At 39.7% G+C, this 18,635-nt stretch overlaps 1 protein-coding gene across 1 annotated transcript in view; it reads right to left on the minus strand.

Moving 5' to 3' along the window:
- Positions 1–18,635, minus strand: part of loxhd1b (lipoxygenase homology PLAT domains 1b) — an 88,505-nt gene that overhangs the window by 3,071 nt on the left and 66,799 nt on the right. Inside the window, exons 32-40 of the mRNA XM_001920605.7 lie at positions 13,716–13,924; positions 10,503–10,688; positions 9,750–9,877; positions 8,585–8,702; positions 8,002–8,179; positions 6,400–6,585; positions 4,213–4,383; positions 1,156–1,291; positions 424–576 (exon numbers count right to left, since the gene is read on the minus strand). Of these exons, the coding sequence (XP_001920640.4) occupies positions 424–576; positions 1,156–1,291; positions 4,213–4,383; positions 6,400–6,585; positions 8,002–8,179; positions 8,585–8,702; positions 9,750–9,877; positions 10,503–10,688; positions 13,716–13,924 (1,465 nt within the window). The remainder of the gene's footprint in view (positions 1–423; positions 577–1,155; positions 1,292–4,212; positions 4,384–6,399; positions 6,586–8,001; positions 8,180–8,584; positions 8,703–9,749; positions 9,878–10,502; positions 10,689–13,715; positions 13,925–18,635) is intronic.

An 18,635-nucleotide genomic window follows, 5' to 3' on the forward strand; every position in this document is an offset into this window, starting at 1 on the left:
TTAAAGGAAAAATCAGTGTGAGGAGAGCTCCATTATAGTGCACTGGACAAGTCTGGACATGTTCTGCCCACGCATGCGTGGCAGGCAGGTCTGTACAATTACGTAATTTATCGGCTTAAAGATATCGGCCTAATTTAGAAATCGGATCGATAACAATAATCCTAAAAATAGCATTTATCGGCTGATAACAATATGGCCTCCAATATATCGTGCAACCCTACTTTCTACCTTTTTATCTTGTGTTACTCTTTATATTTTACTATTATGTACAGCACTTTGGTCAACTTTGGTTTTTTGCTAAATGTCCTTGATAAATAAATATTCTATTGTACTGTTTTATATTTGGGATGGCGATCAAATTACTGAAATCATCTTTAAAATCTGACGTTCAGGAAGTAAAGAGTGGTAAAGATGTGAACTCACTTGTTTCCCAGCTCTGTCTCAGTGACCACCACCTCCTGCACGTGCCAGAAATACTCATTCTTCACCTTCTTCTCTTTGGATATGTGGCCCAGACAAATGCCGACGATCTCGCCCACATTTTTAGAGGAAAACTCAAAGGAGTCCGTGGAACCGCTGAAACAGAGTCATGTTATGTTGCTTTATTAATTCTCATTATTATGCTAATGAGTTGCATGAAAATTTAAAAAAAAAAATTGGTGTAAAATATATTTTTCTTCACATTTATTTTATTTGAAGGGAAGCTCACATAAAAATAAAAAGTCATCATTTACTCACTTGTTCCAAACCTGTTTGAGTTGCATTAATTTTGTATATTGATAATTATTGTTATTAAGCCTTGTGTATTGTTCAGATTGACTCTCCCTTGGTGATATTGGTGCTGTTGTTGCCCCATTGACTTCCATTATAATCACATTTATTTATAGCAAAGCCATGACAGCATATGACCATGCATTCTTGATTGCTACCGGTTTTACTATTGGAAAGAGGGACAATTTGTAATTTTACTGTTGATCAAGGGTTTACAAGGGTTAGTGTTAGGTAGCTTATTTTTATTTACTTCTGATGAACTGATGAATGCTAAAAAAAATCCATTAACTTTCATTATGTTTTTTCTTCCTACTACAGAAGTCAATGGCTGTCCTTGTAATAGTGTAGTGCAATCACAATAAAGCTCAAGTCGACTTGAATTACCGTAAAAACTTCTTCTTCTTTGGGTTTTCCATCATAAACTCTTTTGAGCGTCCCTTTCTGCCCTCCAGCACAATCCAGGCATTCTCCTTCGTTTCCGCATCTTCAGAGATGGCCGTCGTCACCTCAATTTCATATTCTGAAAGTATATTATAGAGACCACCTAAATGCACAAATTAACTGGATATAAAATAAGTGTACAGTACAATTAAATAATACAGTCTTTCCTCACTGATTGATGCTACATTTCAGCAAAGTTAATGCACATTTTTCTTAATTCTTCCACTATATCATACTAAAGAGTTCTCACACCTTTTCAAAAAGTTTTTCCAAATGTTTCATGTGCATTCTCTTAACAATTGTGGGAAATTACACATTTACATACGTGTACATAAAGCATCACATTATATCAGATGTTATTTGTTTTATATATCCAGTCAAGCCTGAACTTATTCTTACTCTTGACAAATTCTGACTCAAAGGTTTTGTTCAAATTTAAATAATAGTTAAGAAATGATTTTTCCCCACAATGATGCCTCTTGTTCATCGTCTTATTATCTTTTGGGAGAAGCCTCTGTGATTTCCGCTCAAACTTACTGGTGTCTGCCGAGATCTTAAAAAGTCTTAAAGGGTCACGAAACACCAGAACACATGTTTTGAGCTGTTGACCGCCATATATGTGTCCCGCGCTGCTATAAACACTATTAGGACACATACATTTCACTAACAAGTAAAAACTAGTTGTTTTTGCGATATTTCGAGCAAATTCATACTTCCGGTTTGAAACGAATTTTTGAAGCTGCGTCACTGCCATGAGATCTTAGCGTGTATTCCAGCATGTAGACTGGACGTCTGTACGTGGGAGTACCTTATTACATCTCTGAGTGCGTTGCATTTATTCATGAGTATGGCTTGGTTTAAAATAATCAGCGCACTCTATTGTGTATGCGCTGCAACTTCATTAATATGCATGATAGCTTCGAAGACTGTACTTGAAACAGTGTTCAGAAAGCAGAGAGACGACACGTTGTGTTGCCAAAAGAAGTGTGAAAATATAATGAATTGTTTGGAGATACGGGTCGTCAGTGTTGCTTTTATAATGTGCTGCAGCAGGGCCGGCCCGTGGCATAGGCAGTATAGGCAAATGCTAAGGGCGCTGTACATCCAGGGGGCGCCAGAAATGAGCGGGTGTAAGTTGGTTTTGTTTTCAATACTCCTGACACACATTCAGTGATGGATGGCAATAACTTAAAAACCTCTTACCCTTAAAAAGATCTAAAGTGTGTTTCCTACAAAACGACAAAGCTGGTTATGTTTCACAGCTGGCTTTTTCTTTTTTTATCGCTCGATATTATGAGCACTGCTTTGTTTAACCTGGGATATGCGTTTAGCCGGGAGAGCTGAGCTCGCGTGGAGTGGAGCTCTCCATAAGAGACCGTCGGAAAAGTGCTTCTTTTTTTCCGTTTTTTTTTTTTTTTTGCTCTATCCTGCTTGTTTTATTTTAAACAAAACTAATTTTCTCTTAAATGAGCACAACAGTTACTAAAGTAGTCGAATGCTTCATTCATTCATTCATTATAGATCTGTGCATTCTTACATGAACACCTCTGTTATCAAACAAAACACAATGAGAGATTCATTTGCTGCTCTTCACTAAATAGCAAATACAATTAAAAGTGAAATAGATTTTATAGCTTTATTTAATTTCTGTATAGGCCATTGATTTTAATAGGTAAAACCTTTTATTTTATTGTCAATATTTTCTATTGTTTGCTATGTATTCTATCATTTGAAGCTATTTGTTGTCCCATATTTTAACATCCCAACGTTGATAGATATGACATAACATTGCTAATCATTAAATAGCTATAGTGCTATCTGTTAGTGTTAACGTCAGCTAATGTTATGGAAGGGCATAGATGTTATGGAAAATAGTAATATTAATGTAACTACCCCCATCATTCCTTCCTCAAGCAAATGTGTGAATATTACATCTATTCAGCAATAATGTTAATTGCATTGGCATATTTATCTGACGTTTTCCCAGCTTGTAGTAGTCGATCAAAAAGCTGTTTAGTTTCTTATGACTATACACTAGCAGTGGAATTTACTGCGATGTGACGGGGCGCCACCTGAAATCTTGCCTAGGGCGCCAAATTGGTTAGGGCCGGGCCTGTGCTGCACTAAAGGTTTTGATTTCATTTTCCCTTTATGCGAGCACAACTGGACTCACGTGTGGATTACAGTGCACATGAGTGATGTGCGCAGAAATACGTTTGTACGAAACATTTTTTACTTGAGAGCTTTTCGCATCTGGAAATGTTGAAATCCGGATTTGCTGCTCGTCTCCTTTTAATAGAGACGTGGCTCCAGTGTGTGTTGATTGTCCTGTCTACAGATTTGGTAAGTGTGTGCGATCAGCGCCCTTTCTTTGTTCATTCAGATGGCAAAGTTATAGTTGGTACGGTCAGCAGTATTCTTTCAGTGTTTAGAGACAGACCTTAGTCAGAATGATTTCTAAGTTACTTAGTTTGCGTTAATATCACTACATTATTATGGACTGAAAGATCCTCTGTGAATGCTGCTCTCCGAGTGTAAACACGTAAACACTGCAAACAAACTATTGCCGACCATCGTGTTTAATATTCCACTGCATTTTGTGACAGGATAGTCTACACACACACGGCTTTCTGAGTGCATCTGAGTTATCGAGAAATGCAAAGTTTTTTTTCTCTTATACAACGTGCGGTATCAAACATCCCAGCGTCATTAAACAAGTCATTCTCTTTCTCCCCTGCGTCTGTGTTTGTTTTTTGTCTTGGTGAAAATCAGGGCGTGCCTAAAAGGGAACTCCCATTTTTATTCAAATCCTTCCCCTTTTTCCTCCCCCGACACTCCCACCCAAACAGAGCTAGACACACCCACTTTCCTGACTTTTTCCAAGCTAGAGGTGTGAAAACATCCTGCTGAAATCGTATGAACCCTGACACTACATGAAATATGAGCCCTAAAACCTGATGTGGAGTGAAAATGTGTTGAAATATCTTCTAGTTTTCTTACTGGTCTTGTCACTGAGATCCAGGATATCATTATTGGCACAGGCCAGTTCCCTCATGATCTGACCGTCGTCTTCATTTTTGGCCAGCCAGCGGTCACACGGGAAACGGAAAGTTTGATCCAGAAGTTCGTCTTTCACATCTATAGAGTCCAGATGCCAACCAGGAGCCAGACCTGATGAAACATGTTCAGATATTGCATTAACTAAATAAACTATATTTTGTAAGCTGTTTGAACTGAACTATGTGTAGGTATAGTGTCATATTGGAGTGAAATAAACACAACAGATCTCTATTCCTAATGTTAAGGTAGGATCCAAATCGCAGTGATTTTGAGGCCCATGTGATGTAAGAGTGCAGTTTTCCCCGCCCACCTTGTTGATTGAAAGCCACGTATTAACATGTCTGCATTGTAGAGCACACAATCATGTACACAAAGCAGGATTTGCAAATAAACTGCGATTTGGAGATCTTTATGTGTGTGAATGACTGGGTAAGGGTGTTTCCCAGTACTGGGTTGCAGGTGGAAGGGCATCTGTTGCGTAAAACATATGCTGGAATAGTTGGCAGTTCATTCCGTTGTTCATTCCCTGATGAATAAAGGGACTAAGCCGAAGGAAAATGAATGAATAAATAAAAGATCTGTTATATTATTTTGCTAATTATTCTTCAAGACACTAGTGTTCAGCTTAAAGTGACATGTAAAGGCTTCACTAGGGTAATTAGGGTAAAGTTAGGGTAATTAGGCAAGTCATTGTATAACAGTGGTTTATTCTGGAGACAATCCAAAACTAATATTGCTGAAGGGGGACAATAATATTGACCTAAAATGGCTTTGAAACAATGAAGAACTGATTTTGTCAGGGTTCTGCCACTTTGGTCTTGTAAATTCTTGTTTCGGTGGCAGAGTCCGGACACTAGCTCTGTCTAGTCCTGTCCTGTTGTGCTCGGCTCAAGTTTTCTTGGGTCGAGCACTTGTTTTGCCATTGTGTGTGTCTCTGTATAAGTACCATTTGCCTGATGCGGGTGTGTGAGGTCTTTGCGTGTTTGCAAGTGCGCGCTCCCATCCGGGTGTTCACGTTCGTCTGTCTGCAGCTTGGTGTTTCATTCCTAGCGTTCAGTCCAGTTGGTTTTGGTTTCGGTCAGCGCTGGGTTGAAACATGCACGCTGCGTGTGTGAGTGCACAGTGAGTGCTTTCATTCATCGTGTACTCGTGTCTTGCGTTCAGTCTTCTGTTGGTGTTGTGTTTAGTATGTGGTGCGTGTTTACATGCACCCTGTGCTTGTGTTGTCATGAACACACGGTTAATGAGTTCTCTCATTGGCTGCGTGTTCTAGTCTTGTTTTACGTGAGCACATGACATGACTTGTGTTGTCTCTTTGTGTCATGTGCTCTCTCGTCAATTGTCTAGTCCCACCCTCCTTTATAACCTTGTTGTTGGTTGTATGTTGGCAAGGCAGTGGCGCAGTAGGTAGTGCTGTCGCCTCACAGCAAGAATGTCGCTGGGTTGCTGGTTCGAACCTCGGCTCAGTTGGCGTTTCTGTGTGGAGTTTGCATGTTCTCCCTGCCTTTTAGTGGGTTTCCTCTGGGTGCTCCGGTTTCCCACACAGTCCAAAGACATGCGGTACAGGTGAATTGGGTAGGCTAAATTGTCCGTAGAGTATGAGTGTGTGTGTGAATGTGAGTGTGGATGTTTCCCAGAGATGGGTTGTGGCTGGAAGGGCATCCGCTGCGTAAAAACTTGCTGAATAAGTTGGCGGTTCATTCCGCTGTGGCAACCCTGGATTAATAAAGGGACTAAGCCGACAAGAAAATGAATGAATGGTTGTATGTTAATTTACTTTTGTTTATATTCCCCTCATGTCTGCTGTCCTTTGCCAGTTTGTCATTGTTTCTCTCCTTGTCCTGTTGTGTGCTCCAGCCCTGATCCCTACCAGCCTGCCCAGTCAAATTTTTGTTTGTTTGTTTGTTTGTTTGTTTATTTTGCTAGTTTTTTCCCGTCTGGGTAGTTTGCTTTGCATTTTATTTAATTTTTATTATTAATAAATTTCCATTTACCTGCATTTGGGTCCTTGCTCCTTTTCCCCAACCAAAATCGTGACACTTTTATTCTAGCCCACATAAAACAAATAAGACTTTCTGAAATGAAATTCACTAGTGAAATTGCTAGTGAGATCATGAGATTTCTTACCTTTGTTATCATGCCACACTCGAACCTTGGAGAGTTCTCCCAGACTGAGAATGTCATTAAACCGGAAAATATCCGTCTGCTTGCGCTCAAACTTGTTCCTGTTGCTGCACTCGCGCAGGGCCAGCGTTCCCGTGTCACCGTTTTCTCCAAACACGATCAGAAACACATTGGCGTCTGTACCGCCGCCTGCAAATCCACACATGAACACACCTGAGCAGCTGCAGTGCTTGGGTTAATATATGGGTGAAAGATGAGATGTGGCAGATGTGTGGCATGTGTGATTTTAGTATCAGTGTCAAATGAAATGTACAAAACGGATTTTACAATCACAGACAGGGCTGCCAGGTACAAGAAAATGTCTGCCACAATTATGCAAAATTATCTTGTGCCAATCTCTTCCCTGTCAATTTTGACTCAGCAATTATTTTGCTCTGATCATATTTTGACTCAGTGATTGTTTTTTTCCATTTATTTGCCTGACCGTCTTGATTCAGCGATTCTTTTGTGTAAATCTTTTGTGATTCTTTTGAGGGATTTGATTCTCTGTCAATTTTGACTAAGCAATTCTTTTGTGCCATTTGGTTCCCTGTCAATTTTGACTCCGTGATTCTTTTATTTTTTGTTTTCCTGGCAAGTTTGACTAAATGATTCTTTTGTGTCAATCCATTTCTGCCCATTTTGACTCCGCAATTCTTTTGTGTCAAATGCTTTTCTGTCAATTGTGACACAGTGATTCTTTTATGTAAATTGCTTATCTGTCAGTTGTGACTCAGTGATTCTTTTGTGCCATTTGGTTCCCTGTTAATTTTGACTCAGCGATTCTTTTGTGCCATTTGATTCCCTGTTAATTTTGACTCAGCGATTCTTTTGTGTAAATTGCTTATCTTTCAGTTGTGACTCAGTGATTCTTTTGTGGTGTTTGATTCTCTGTCAATTTTATCTTAGAGATTTTTATTTTTATTTTTTTGTGTCATTTGGTTCCCTGTCAATTTTGACTCTGCGATTCTTTTGTGTCTATTGTTTTTCTGCCAAGTTTGACTAAGTGATTCTTTCGTGTCAGTTGCTTATTTGTCACTTGTGACTCAGTGATTTTTTTGTGCCATTTAATCCTCTGTCAATTTTGACTCAGCGATTATTTTGTGTCAGTTGTTTACCTGTCAATTTTGACTCAGCGATTATTTTGTGGCATTTGGTTCCCTGTCAACCTTGACTCAGCGATTCTTTTGTGCCATTTTGTTCCCTGTAAATTGTGACTCAGCGATTCTTTTGTGGCATTTGGTTCCCTGTCAGTTTTAACTAAGCAATTCTTTTGACGCGATCAAATTGTGCTTTTTCAAGTTTTTTATTGCAAATTGCTTTCCTGTAAGTTGTGACTCCGTGATTCTTTTGTGTCATTTGCTTCCCCTTAAATTTCGAGCCTTTATTTTGTGCCAATTGTTTTGTTCTGTTGTTTCTGATTTGTTTATGTCCATTTTGACTCTGCGATTGTTCTTCTAATCGCATTCTTGCCAATTTTGACTCAGCGATTGTCTTTTGCCAATTGCTTCTACACTATCATGTCATCAGTAAGCACATTTCAAAGATAACCTGAAGGTGACCCACCGGTGACGTCACTGGTTTTGACCTGGATGACGTATGTGGTCTTCTCCACCATCTCCTCATCATCCACCACTGCAGGAAGCTCACACACCTTCGTCCTCTTGGGTCCTTTAGTTTTGGAGAGCCACTGCTCGTATGTGAAGACGTACAGCTCGTCCGTGCTCAGGTTTCTCAGGATCATCTGGGTCATGTGACAGAACACAGTGTTTATAGTGTGTTAAAGAGCTAAATGCATAACCATCTTGTGACAGGCTGATGGATTATTTTTTTATTCTCAGGGTTCCTTTTACAGCATTGGTAATTGGTCATTTCATTAAAATGCAGTCAGTTAAACAGACTTAAAGGGCACAGCATTTTGTTGTGCTTCCATGTCAATTTTGACTCAGCGATTCTTTTGTGCCAATCACTACCCTGTCAGATTTGACTCAGTTTATAAAAGAGGGAGGAGCTAATATATGCCCCACCCTCTCTTCACGTTTCCACATCAAATATTGAATTATAATATTACGCCTTATTCCAAATTAAAAGTCCTCATGGACACAGCCCATTAATCTGATGATCTGGTTAAAAAGACTGACAGACTGACCTTGTCAAGGAACCAATCAGGACGACTTCCGGTGCCGTCAATGCGAACGCGGAGCTTTTTCAGGGGTGCAATGTCGTCCACTTCCAGACTAAAGGTGTCTTCTTGACCTCTTTCAAACCTACAGGAGATTTTTTCAATAAATACGATGTTTTATCAATTTAATGCACCGAGTGTCTTTTTTTCTATACATTTATGAGCAGTTTTATCAGCAAACCATGTTAAACTAAATTGTATTATTAATGTTATAATTATACATTTTATTCCAGCTCATGATTATTCACACGGACATAAAAAATCCAGAGCAAACTGATCTGAATATATATATATATATATGTGCATCATGTAAAACTGTAATTGTACTATTATTGGGCGACACGGCGGCTCAGTGGTTTTAACTGTGGCCTCACAGCAAGAAGATCGCTGGTTCGAGTCCCAGCTGGGTCAGTTGGTGTTTCTGTGTGGAGTTTGCATGTTCTCCCCGTGTTGGGGTGGGTTTCCTCCGGGTGCTCCGGTTTCCCCCACAGTCCAAACACATGCGCTATAGGGGAACTGATCAACTAAATTGGTCATAGTGTATGAGTGTGTGTGAATGTGTGTGTATGGATGTTTCCCAGTACTTGGTTGCAGCTGGAACAATAATTTTTGAATAATTTAAAATTATTATTAATTTTATTCCAATTGATGTTGTTGACAATCTTGTTTATACTATATTATAATATATATTGAATGCACTGACACTATAAAAATCTGAACCAAAGTTATCTAAATATGTCTACATTGTATATATAAATGGCCTGAAATTATTCACACCACTGAGGGGTATATTCATTCATTCTTTTTCTTTTTGGCTTAGTCTCTTTATTCATCAGGGTTCGCCACTGGGGGGTATAAATAGTATTTAATATATATGATACAGAGCTGCACAGTGGGCCAATGGGGGATGTGGGTTTTGTCACATGACTGCATTTTGGTTCTTTTCAACTGGTTCGGACCAAAGCAATCAGTGTGGTGTGAAAACGACCCGAAGACGGCAGAAAATGCTACCATGTATCATTTGTTGCTCTTAGTCCGGACCAAATGAAGCGAACTACAGATGTGAAAGCACCCTACGTGAGTTTTCTCAACCATGCTTGATGAGAAATAAAAGTAAGCAGAGGATGTGTACCTGTCCTCTTGTTTTTCAAGCAGAATCTCCTCTGTGCTTCCATTGGCCCCGAACACGGTAATGAATATATTCGTGTCTGTTCCTGCGCTCTGCGTGTCTCCTGTGACCACCGTCACCTCATAAACCACCTGAAGAAGAGCCAGAAATCAGACAGATCATGCACAGCTGAAGTCAAAATAACTCTCCTCCGCCCTCTCTCCCAAATGATGTTGAACAGATTCAGGAATTGTTCACAGTATTACCTCTAATATTGTTTTATAATTGTATTATAATTTGTTTTTCTGGAGAAAGTCCTATTTGTTTGATTTCAGCTAGAATAAAAGCAATTTTTAATAGTTTTAAAGCCATTTTAAGGTCAATATTATTCGCCCATTCAGCAATATTAGTGTTGGATTGTCTCCAGAACAAACCACTGTTATACAATGACTTGCCTAATTACTCTAACTTTACCCTAATTACCCTAGTGAAGCCTTTACATGTCACTTTAAGCTGTATAGAAGTGTCTTGAAGAATATCTAGTCTAATATTATTTACTGTCATCATGACAAAGATAAAATAAATCAGTTATTAGAGATGAGTTATTAACACTATTATGATTATAAATGTGTGGAAGAAATCTGCTCTTCATTAAACAGAAATATACAGTGGAGGGTAATATTTCTGAGTTCAACTGTATAATGTTTTAAAAACTTCTGCAATTGATCGCAACATGAATATCTGATTCAGTCAGAAGCCTATTGCTAGCTGACGGACCTTTCGGATGATGCTGATGGTGGTGGCGTCCAGTATGTTGAAGACTCTCGCCGTCAGGCCGTCTCCTCTGTCTTTGGCCAGCCAGCATTTGCACAGAAAGTTGTACTGAATGCCTTTAGTGGGAACGCCCACCGAGAGCTCATCCACCAACCAGCAGCTCTCTGGGGTCGCCCCGTTATGACCCAGCTGAGGAAGGAAATGAAACAGAAATGAAGGTCCCACTTTATATTAAGAGGCCTTAACTAATATGTGCATACACTGAAATTAATCATTTGTTACAATGCACTTATTGTGTTATGAAGGGTGTGTGTGCTGATAATGGACGGAGTTAGGCAGGCAAAAAACAGGATAAACATTTCAGGGATCAAAAAAGGTAAACACTTTGAAATGCACATAAACAGTAAAAGACTTAGGAATGGGTACGCATGAGCATGGAGTTTATTTAGTGAGTGTAATCAGTGTAAATGATCTTTAGCTGTGTGTGTACAGGTAAATTTGACCAAAGTTGTATAATGCAGGTAAAAACCAAAGTTGTATAATGACATGTGTATGACATAGTTGTGCTTTATTAAGGTTGTTTACAGGGTCACACCTCGTGTGCCTCTAATTCAAAATGCTGAAAAATCATATGATCAAATTTTGCCACAGGTTTCTTGTGAGGGTTGGGTTTAGAGATAGGGATATATCCTAAAAAGTGTATAAAATACATTACACCTGTAGAGGGTCCCTGTAAACTATGCAAACAAGTATGTGTGTGTGTCAGTCCCAACCCGGGCTCATTGTAAGGCAAGGCAAGGCAAGTTTATTTATATAGCACATGTCATACACAATGGCAATTCAAAGTGCTTTACATAAACAAGAATAAAAGAAACAAGTAAAATAAAAAAAGCTGTTCTCGCGCGAAAAGCTGCCGAATCGGCCGTCTCGGCCGCCCTGCTCTTCCTCCTCCTCCTCCTCCTCCTTCCCTAAACCAGAGCGATGGTTCGCAAAAGCCGTCCAGAAAAAAAAAAAAGCAAAAGCCCTCGTCTTCGATTTCGAATTTTCGATTTCTAAATAATGTTCATGTCAGGTGACTGGGCTGGCCAATCCTGGAGCAGCTTGACCTTCTCTGCTTTCAGGAGCTTTGATGTGGAGGCTGAAGTATGAGCAGGAGCGCTATCCTGCTGGAGAATTGTCCCTCTTCTGTGGTTTGTAATGTAATGGGCAGCACAGATGTCTTGATACCTCAGGCTGTTGATGTTGATCATCCACTCTGCAGATGTCTCGCACGCCCCCATACTGAATGTAGACCCCAAACCATGATTTCTCCTTCACCAAACTTGACTGATGTCTGAGAGAATTGTGGTCCATGCTGGTTCCAGTAGGTCTTCTGCAGTATTGGTGATGATTGGGATGCAGATCAACAGATGATTCAGCACAGAAATCCACCTTCTGACACTTTAACACATTTGATCAACTAGAAATCCAGTTATTATCTGCTGCTTTTACAACTTAGATCCACCACAAAACTTTTGTCAGGTAGTGTAGTATATAAAATAGGACTGAAATGAGAAACTAAATATTTTAATTTGGCAAGAACACATGAACTCTTTTCCTGCCATTGAGGAGATAACCTGTCAATTAAGCGAAAACACTTCCCTGTCATTGATGTGTTTTAATGTGTATGGGTTTTAGGTGTATTATAGTAAGCGAAAGCTGTAACGTAAGTCCTGAGTGACATACAGGACTTCTGTGTATCCTGGTAATGAAAATTTAAAATGATCAGAGAAAGAGAAAGTAAGATCACGGGGAAAAATAAAGAGTTATACAACCTTGCTTTGGATAAATCCCTAACATTAATATACCAGAAATGTTTCTTACCACATTGACAGATTATTTAGCTTTTTTAAGACAACAAAACTCATAATATTTCTTAAAACAAGACAATCTTTTGACAAAAAACACTAAATTGCAGTGTACAACCTTATTGTAAAGAGATACCCAATAAATTGCCTTAAAGGGTCACGAAACACCAAAACACATGTGTTGAGCTGTTGACAGTGGTATATGTGTCCCACACTGCTGTAAACACTATTAGGACACCTATATTTCACTAAAAAGTGTAAATTGTTTGTTTTTGCGTTATTTTAAGCAAATTCGTACTTCCGGTTTGAAACGAATTTTTGAAGCTGCGTCACGGCCATGACATAATAGCGTGTATTCCAGCGTGCAGACTGGACGTCTGTGCCAGAGTGTGTCTTATTACGTCTTACAGTGTGCTGCATTAATGCATGAGTAAAGCTTGGTTCAAACCAATCAGCGCGCTCTATTGTGCAACTTCATTAATATTCATTACTGTCACAGTGTTTAGACGACAGAGACGCCACGTTGTGTTGGCAAAACAAGCGTGAAGTGTTGCTTTTATAGTTTGCTGCAGTGAAGTTTTCATTTTCTCTCTGTGAGAGCTCAGCTGGATCACGTGTGGATTAACAGTGTACGCGACGCTCCACAACAATAACTTACGTGTCTAAGGAGGATTATTGTTTACCTGAGAGCTGTTCTCATCTGCAAACGCTGAGATCCGGATTCGCTTGTAGTCTCCTCTTAATAAAGACGCGGCTCTAGTTGCTGGTGATTGTCCTGTCTCTACAGATTTGGTAAGTGAGCGACCAGTGCTCTTTGTTTATTCAGTTTATTTGTATCGAACAAACTATTACACCGAGTGTAAACATGTTAGCACCACAACCAAACTTTAACCTCGTGTAGGATTTTTACCGCATTTAGTAACTGTTTTTTTTTCTCTCATTCGCTGTGCGGTATCAAACATTGCATGAAAAATACACGCTTAGAGCAGTTCCTCGAATCAAATATCTCGTTTGTCGCGAGGGAGATGACTGAATTCCCTGAATGAAAGAGCCAAACTGCAGTTAAAGTCCACCATTTAATAATTTGCCAAATAATTCGACTACAGATGTCCATGTAGGTTAAACACCATCACTTTCTCCTGTGTGTGTGTGTGTGTGTATTTTGATTCTGAAACTCGCATGTGCCCAAATAGACACTCCCACACCATCCCACTTTTCTTCCTCCGACACTCCCCCCTAAACAGAGCTAGACACGCCCACTTTTCTGACTTTTTCCAAAGTAGAGGTGTGAAAACACCCTGCTGAAACGAGGGGGTTTCATGGCCCTTTAAATACATAAACAGGTATCAGTTCTGTTGAATAGTTTTACCTCGACTCTCTTGATCTCGCCCACGTCGAGTCCGAAACACATGAAGTGCTCCATCCCTCCGGCAGCGAAGCATTTCTTCCCTTCAGGCAGATCCAGCCAGAGTCGCTCGGTTTCCAGATCATTGGGTCCCATAATAATGACGTAAACCCGACTGGTGGTGCTGCCGTCCCGATCGTCTCCTGTGGACACGGTGAAGTGGTACGGGATCACTGCGAAAACACAGACACTGAGCACCATATCACACATGGAGAGCTTTAGAATGACCAATACACTGCAAAAAATGCTTTTCTTACTTAGATTTTTTGTCTTGTTTCTAGTCCAAATATCTAAAAGTTCCTAAATCAAGAAGAATTTTCTAAACAAGCAAAAGATATTGCCTTGTTTTGAGAAATATTATGCCAATATTAAGTCAGTTTTTCCTTAAAACAAGCAAAATAATCTGCCAATGGGGTGAGCGAAATAATCTTATGTCAAAAGAAAAAACAAGATTATTTTGTTTACCCCATTGGCAGATTATTTTGCTTGTTTTAAGGAAAAACTGACTTAATATTGGCATATTATTTCTTAAAACAAGGCAATATGTTTTGCTTGTCTAAAAAATGCTTCTTGATATAAATTTTTTTAGATATTTAGACTAGAAACAAGACAAAAAATCTAAGCAAGAAAAGCATTTTTTGCAGTGTAGCTGTGTTTCCATCCAGATATGTGCATTAGATTTATGTGCAAACTGTAAGTCGCATGTGAATAAAGCAGCGTTTCCAGTCGATGAGGAACAAAAGAGAATCAAATCATCAGTTCCTGATAAACAGATATCACTGAGAGATGTGGAGCTTGCTGCACTGTTGGGATTCTCCACTGTGGTGTTCGTTCTCCTATAATAAATGAGCACCTCAGAAGACCAAGACCAAATGCAATGAACGTGGTGAATGTGGTGGCTTCTGGAGGCATAACACGGGAGCGCAGACTGATGCTCAAGACAGTTCTGAAGGGAGTATTTATAGAAGAAGAATAATACTGAAGCACTGTGATGATGGACTGACAGAGGGTTGAGGTCATCTCGTTATTAGTTTTACTAGATCTTAGTGCCGCATTTAACATCCTCGACCACAATATCCTCATAGACCGCTTAAAGTCTACAGGTGTCCAGGGACAGGCTCTACAATGGTTTAAGTCATACTCAGCTGACTGGTACCAGTGTGTGAATATTAATGGACAGCCTTCACCAGTCAGCCCAGTAAAGTATGGGGTGCCTCAAGGATCAGTTTTAGGCTCTTTGCTGTTTACAATTTACATGCTACACTGGGAGACATTATTAGAAGACATGGGATCAGCTTTCACTGCTATGCAGATGATACTCAATTATATATTTCAACTAAACCTGACGAGACGTCTGAACTGTCTAAACTAACTGAGTGTATTAGAGATGTTAAAGACTGGATGACCAACAATTTCCTTCTCTTAAACGCAGACAAAACAGAATTATTACTTATTGGGCCTAAATCCTGTACACAGCAGATCTCACAACTCAATCTACAATTAGAGGGATACAGAGTTAGCTTTAGCTCTAATATAAAAGATTTGGGTGTCATATTAGACAGCAATCTAACTGTTGAACACCATATATCCCATGTCACAAAAACTGCCTTCTTTCATCTGAGAAATATCGCTAAGTTACAAAGCATGCTATCCATCTCAGATGCAGAAAGCTAGTCCATGCTTTTATGAGCTCTAGGCTGGATTACTGTAATGCTCTATTTGCTGGCTGCCCAGCATCCTCTTTTAACAAACTTTAATTAGTGCAAAATGCAGCAGCCGGAGTTCTTACCAGCTCTAGAAAATATGATCATATCAGCCCAATGTTCTCCTCCTGACACTGACTGCCTGTTAAGTTTCATATTGACTTTAAAATATTACTTCTCACCTATAAAGCTTTAAAGAATCGAGCTCCTGTTTATCTAACCCAGGGGTCGGCAACCCGCGGCTCTAGAGCCGCATGCGGCTCTTTAGCGCTGCCCCAGTGGCTCCCTGGAGCTTTTTCAAAAAATGTTTGAAAACGGAAAAAGATGGGGGAGGTAAATATATTTTTGTTTTAATATGGTTTCTATAGGAGGACAAACAATCTTAACGTTTTCTAATACTGTAAAAGTGTGTAGAATATTTATTTTCAACATTTCTGTCAACGAAGATTTGCGTCATAGCCTGCGACACACGGAATAGGCAGGTGGCTGTTGTAAACAATCCGGCGGCTGTGTGATGCGCCACGGAGCGTAAGCTGTCTTTGCCAAAGATGTACAGCGGGGCACGCTCTCTCATTTTCCCACCCTGAGAGAATTCAAAGAAGCCCATCCCGATCACTCACTCAACGGTGATTATTTACTAGGTGCGATCGTTGATATGCAAACTGCATTTGGGAGCAGATTTTGCGAGTGGCGAAAGGAAAAAACGAGACTGTCTTTCCTTGTCACACACCCCTGGAGATTGACCCTTCCTTGTTGAGCACATTCCCAGTAAGGGGCACGTTATGCACGTTCATTTTGATGTTGTTTTTTGGAATTCTCAAAATAAAAAACATCAAAAATCTGATTTTTTTACTGCATTTCTTTAATTTCATCAAAGCAAAACATGATGCATTAATATTGTAATGAAGTTAAACTTGAACATTAAACATAATTCATTGATATTGTAATGAAGTTAAACTTGAACATCAAACATAATTCATTGATATTGTAATGAAGTTAAACTTGAACATTAAACATAATTCATTGATATTGTAATGAAGTTAAACTCGAACATTAAACATAATGCATTAATATTGTAATGAAGTTAAACTTGAGATGGCATCGTACAACAGAGTAGTCACGTGGTGCGTCATTCTCTACAGGATGCACTGCAGGGAAAAAAAAACATTTAATCATGAAGGCTCAGTATATATTTGTAGCCAACTAAATCATTTTTATAGTAGGCTAATATAGCTCATATAAATACATACAGCATGTGTTGCCTTCATTATACGGCTTATATAAGGCTTTTAATTTTTTGCGGCTCCAGACATATTTGTTTTTGTTTTTTTTGGTCCAGTATGGCTCTTTCAACATTTTGGGTTGCCGACCCCTGATCTAACCAACCTTCTGTATCGCTACAATCCAACCCGCTCTTTAAGATCTCAAAACTCAGGGCTCCTGGTAGTACCTAGAATAGCAAAGTCCACTAAAGGAGGTCGAGCCTTCTCCTTTATGGCTCCTACACTTTGGAAGAGCCTTCCTGATAATGTCCGAGGCTCAGACACACTCTCTCAGTTCAAAACTAGATTAAAGACCTATCTGCTTAGTAAAGCAAACACTCAGTGCATCACACAGCGGTTTGATACATGAATGTGCTCCACACATCTTGTTTATATACACTATGAACAGCAGCTACGCTAATTATTCTCTTTATTCTCTATTTCCACCTAGGGATACTCATCCCAAGGCCCTCAGACTATGCAGCGCCACTGATTTGATCCAAGACCAGCAACGAGACTATCCCAAGGTTTCCACAATCCTGGACCAGGCCGTATCCTGAGCAGCTGCTGTGGTGGTCATGGAGGAGAGGAGACGCTCCGGAGACAGATGAGTCTTCGCTGATGTCCAGCTTCTCCAGCGCCTAGACTGCAGCTCTGCACAAGACGTTTGGCCAGAGGGGAAATGGTCGTGCCCAACTGAGCCTCTTTTCTCTCCAGGTTTTTTAATTCTTCACTTTCGCCGATTGGTGAAGTTTTTACCTTGCGGCTGTTGCCACTGGCTTGCATCGTTCGGGATCTGTAGAGCTGTGCATCGATGGATTTGCTCTTTAGTGTTTGGACTCTCAGTCGTGATTATTAAACCACACTGAACTGAACTGAACTTAAACTCTGAATACTGAACTACACTGTTTACATTCACTATGATCTTCTATGTGAAGCTGCTTTGACAATTTACATTGTAAAAGCGCTGTACAAATAAAGCTGAATTGAATTGAATTTTACAATCAGCACAACAACATTTCAGATCTGCAACAATTAAAAGCTGGAAACATGGAGAACTGCAGACCAACACTAATGATGCAAAGAAGCACACATTTATATCTGACAGGCATATGAGAGAAAACAGCAGCACCGAATCAAGCGCAGGCACAGCACACTTTACTCACTAAATGTCGAAGCGATCTTAGAATTGAGTGAAGAATGGTGGTTTATCTGGTGAGTGTTATCTTTAATTAGGGGCCAAGCACCGTAGGTGCGTAGGCACCTATTGCTTTCGTTAGTGTTCTTTTTCTTCCGTTTCTTCCGCCGGATTTGAATGGCAGCCCATATAGGCGTATGCAAGAAAGTTGTATAATTTGGCACAATGATAGAGGACAGTATTAACATTAATCAGACCAAACATGAAATCTTAAAATCAAACTCTCTAGCGCCACCACTTGTCCAAACTTTCACATACGTTTATCATCATAACTTTTGAACCGAATGGGCTACAATCAAATTTCTTTTTTCTCTCATTCCTTGGCTCAGTTCGATTCAAACGTACTCTATGACGTCATTTTCCGTCATGAATTTTTTCGCGCTATTTTAAATTTTTCGAAAAACCTAATTGATCGAACTCGTCCTAGGCCGTTTCTCCGATTATCACCAAAACTTAATCACATGATCTACAGACCATGCCAACCAAAAGTTATGGAATTCAAGTTGATTTGACCAACCGTTTTCGTTTAACTTGCGATCAAATTTAACGAAGGACTTGCGAAAATGAACTTGAGACGATATCTCCGTAACGCATTCACCGATTCACACCAAACTTGGTATGTGTTATGACAACTAGGGTCTGAGGTTACATGCAGAGTTTCGGCGCACTGCCCCCTAGTGGTCCGGAGATAAAAAAAACTTGCTTTTTTGCTTATAACGTC

The sequence above is a fragment of the Danio rerio genome, chromosome 8 (assembly GCF_049306965.1).
Source record: "Danio rerio strain Tuebingen ecotype United States chromosome 8, GRCz12tu, whole genome shotgun sequence".
In the NCBI taxonomy this organism is placed as follows: Eukaryota; Metazoa; Chordata; class Actinopteri; order Cypriniformes; family Danionidae; genus Danio; species Danio rerio.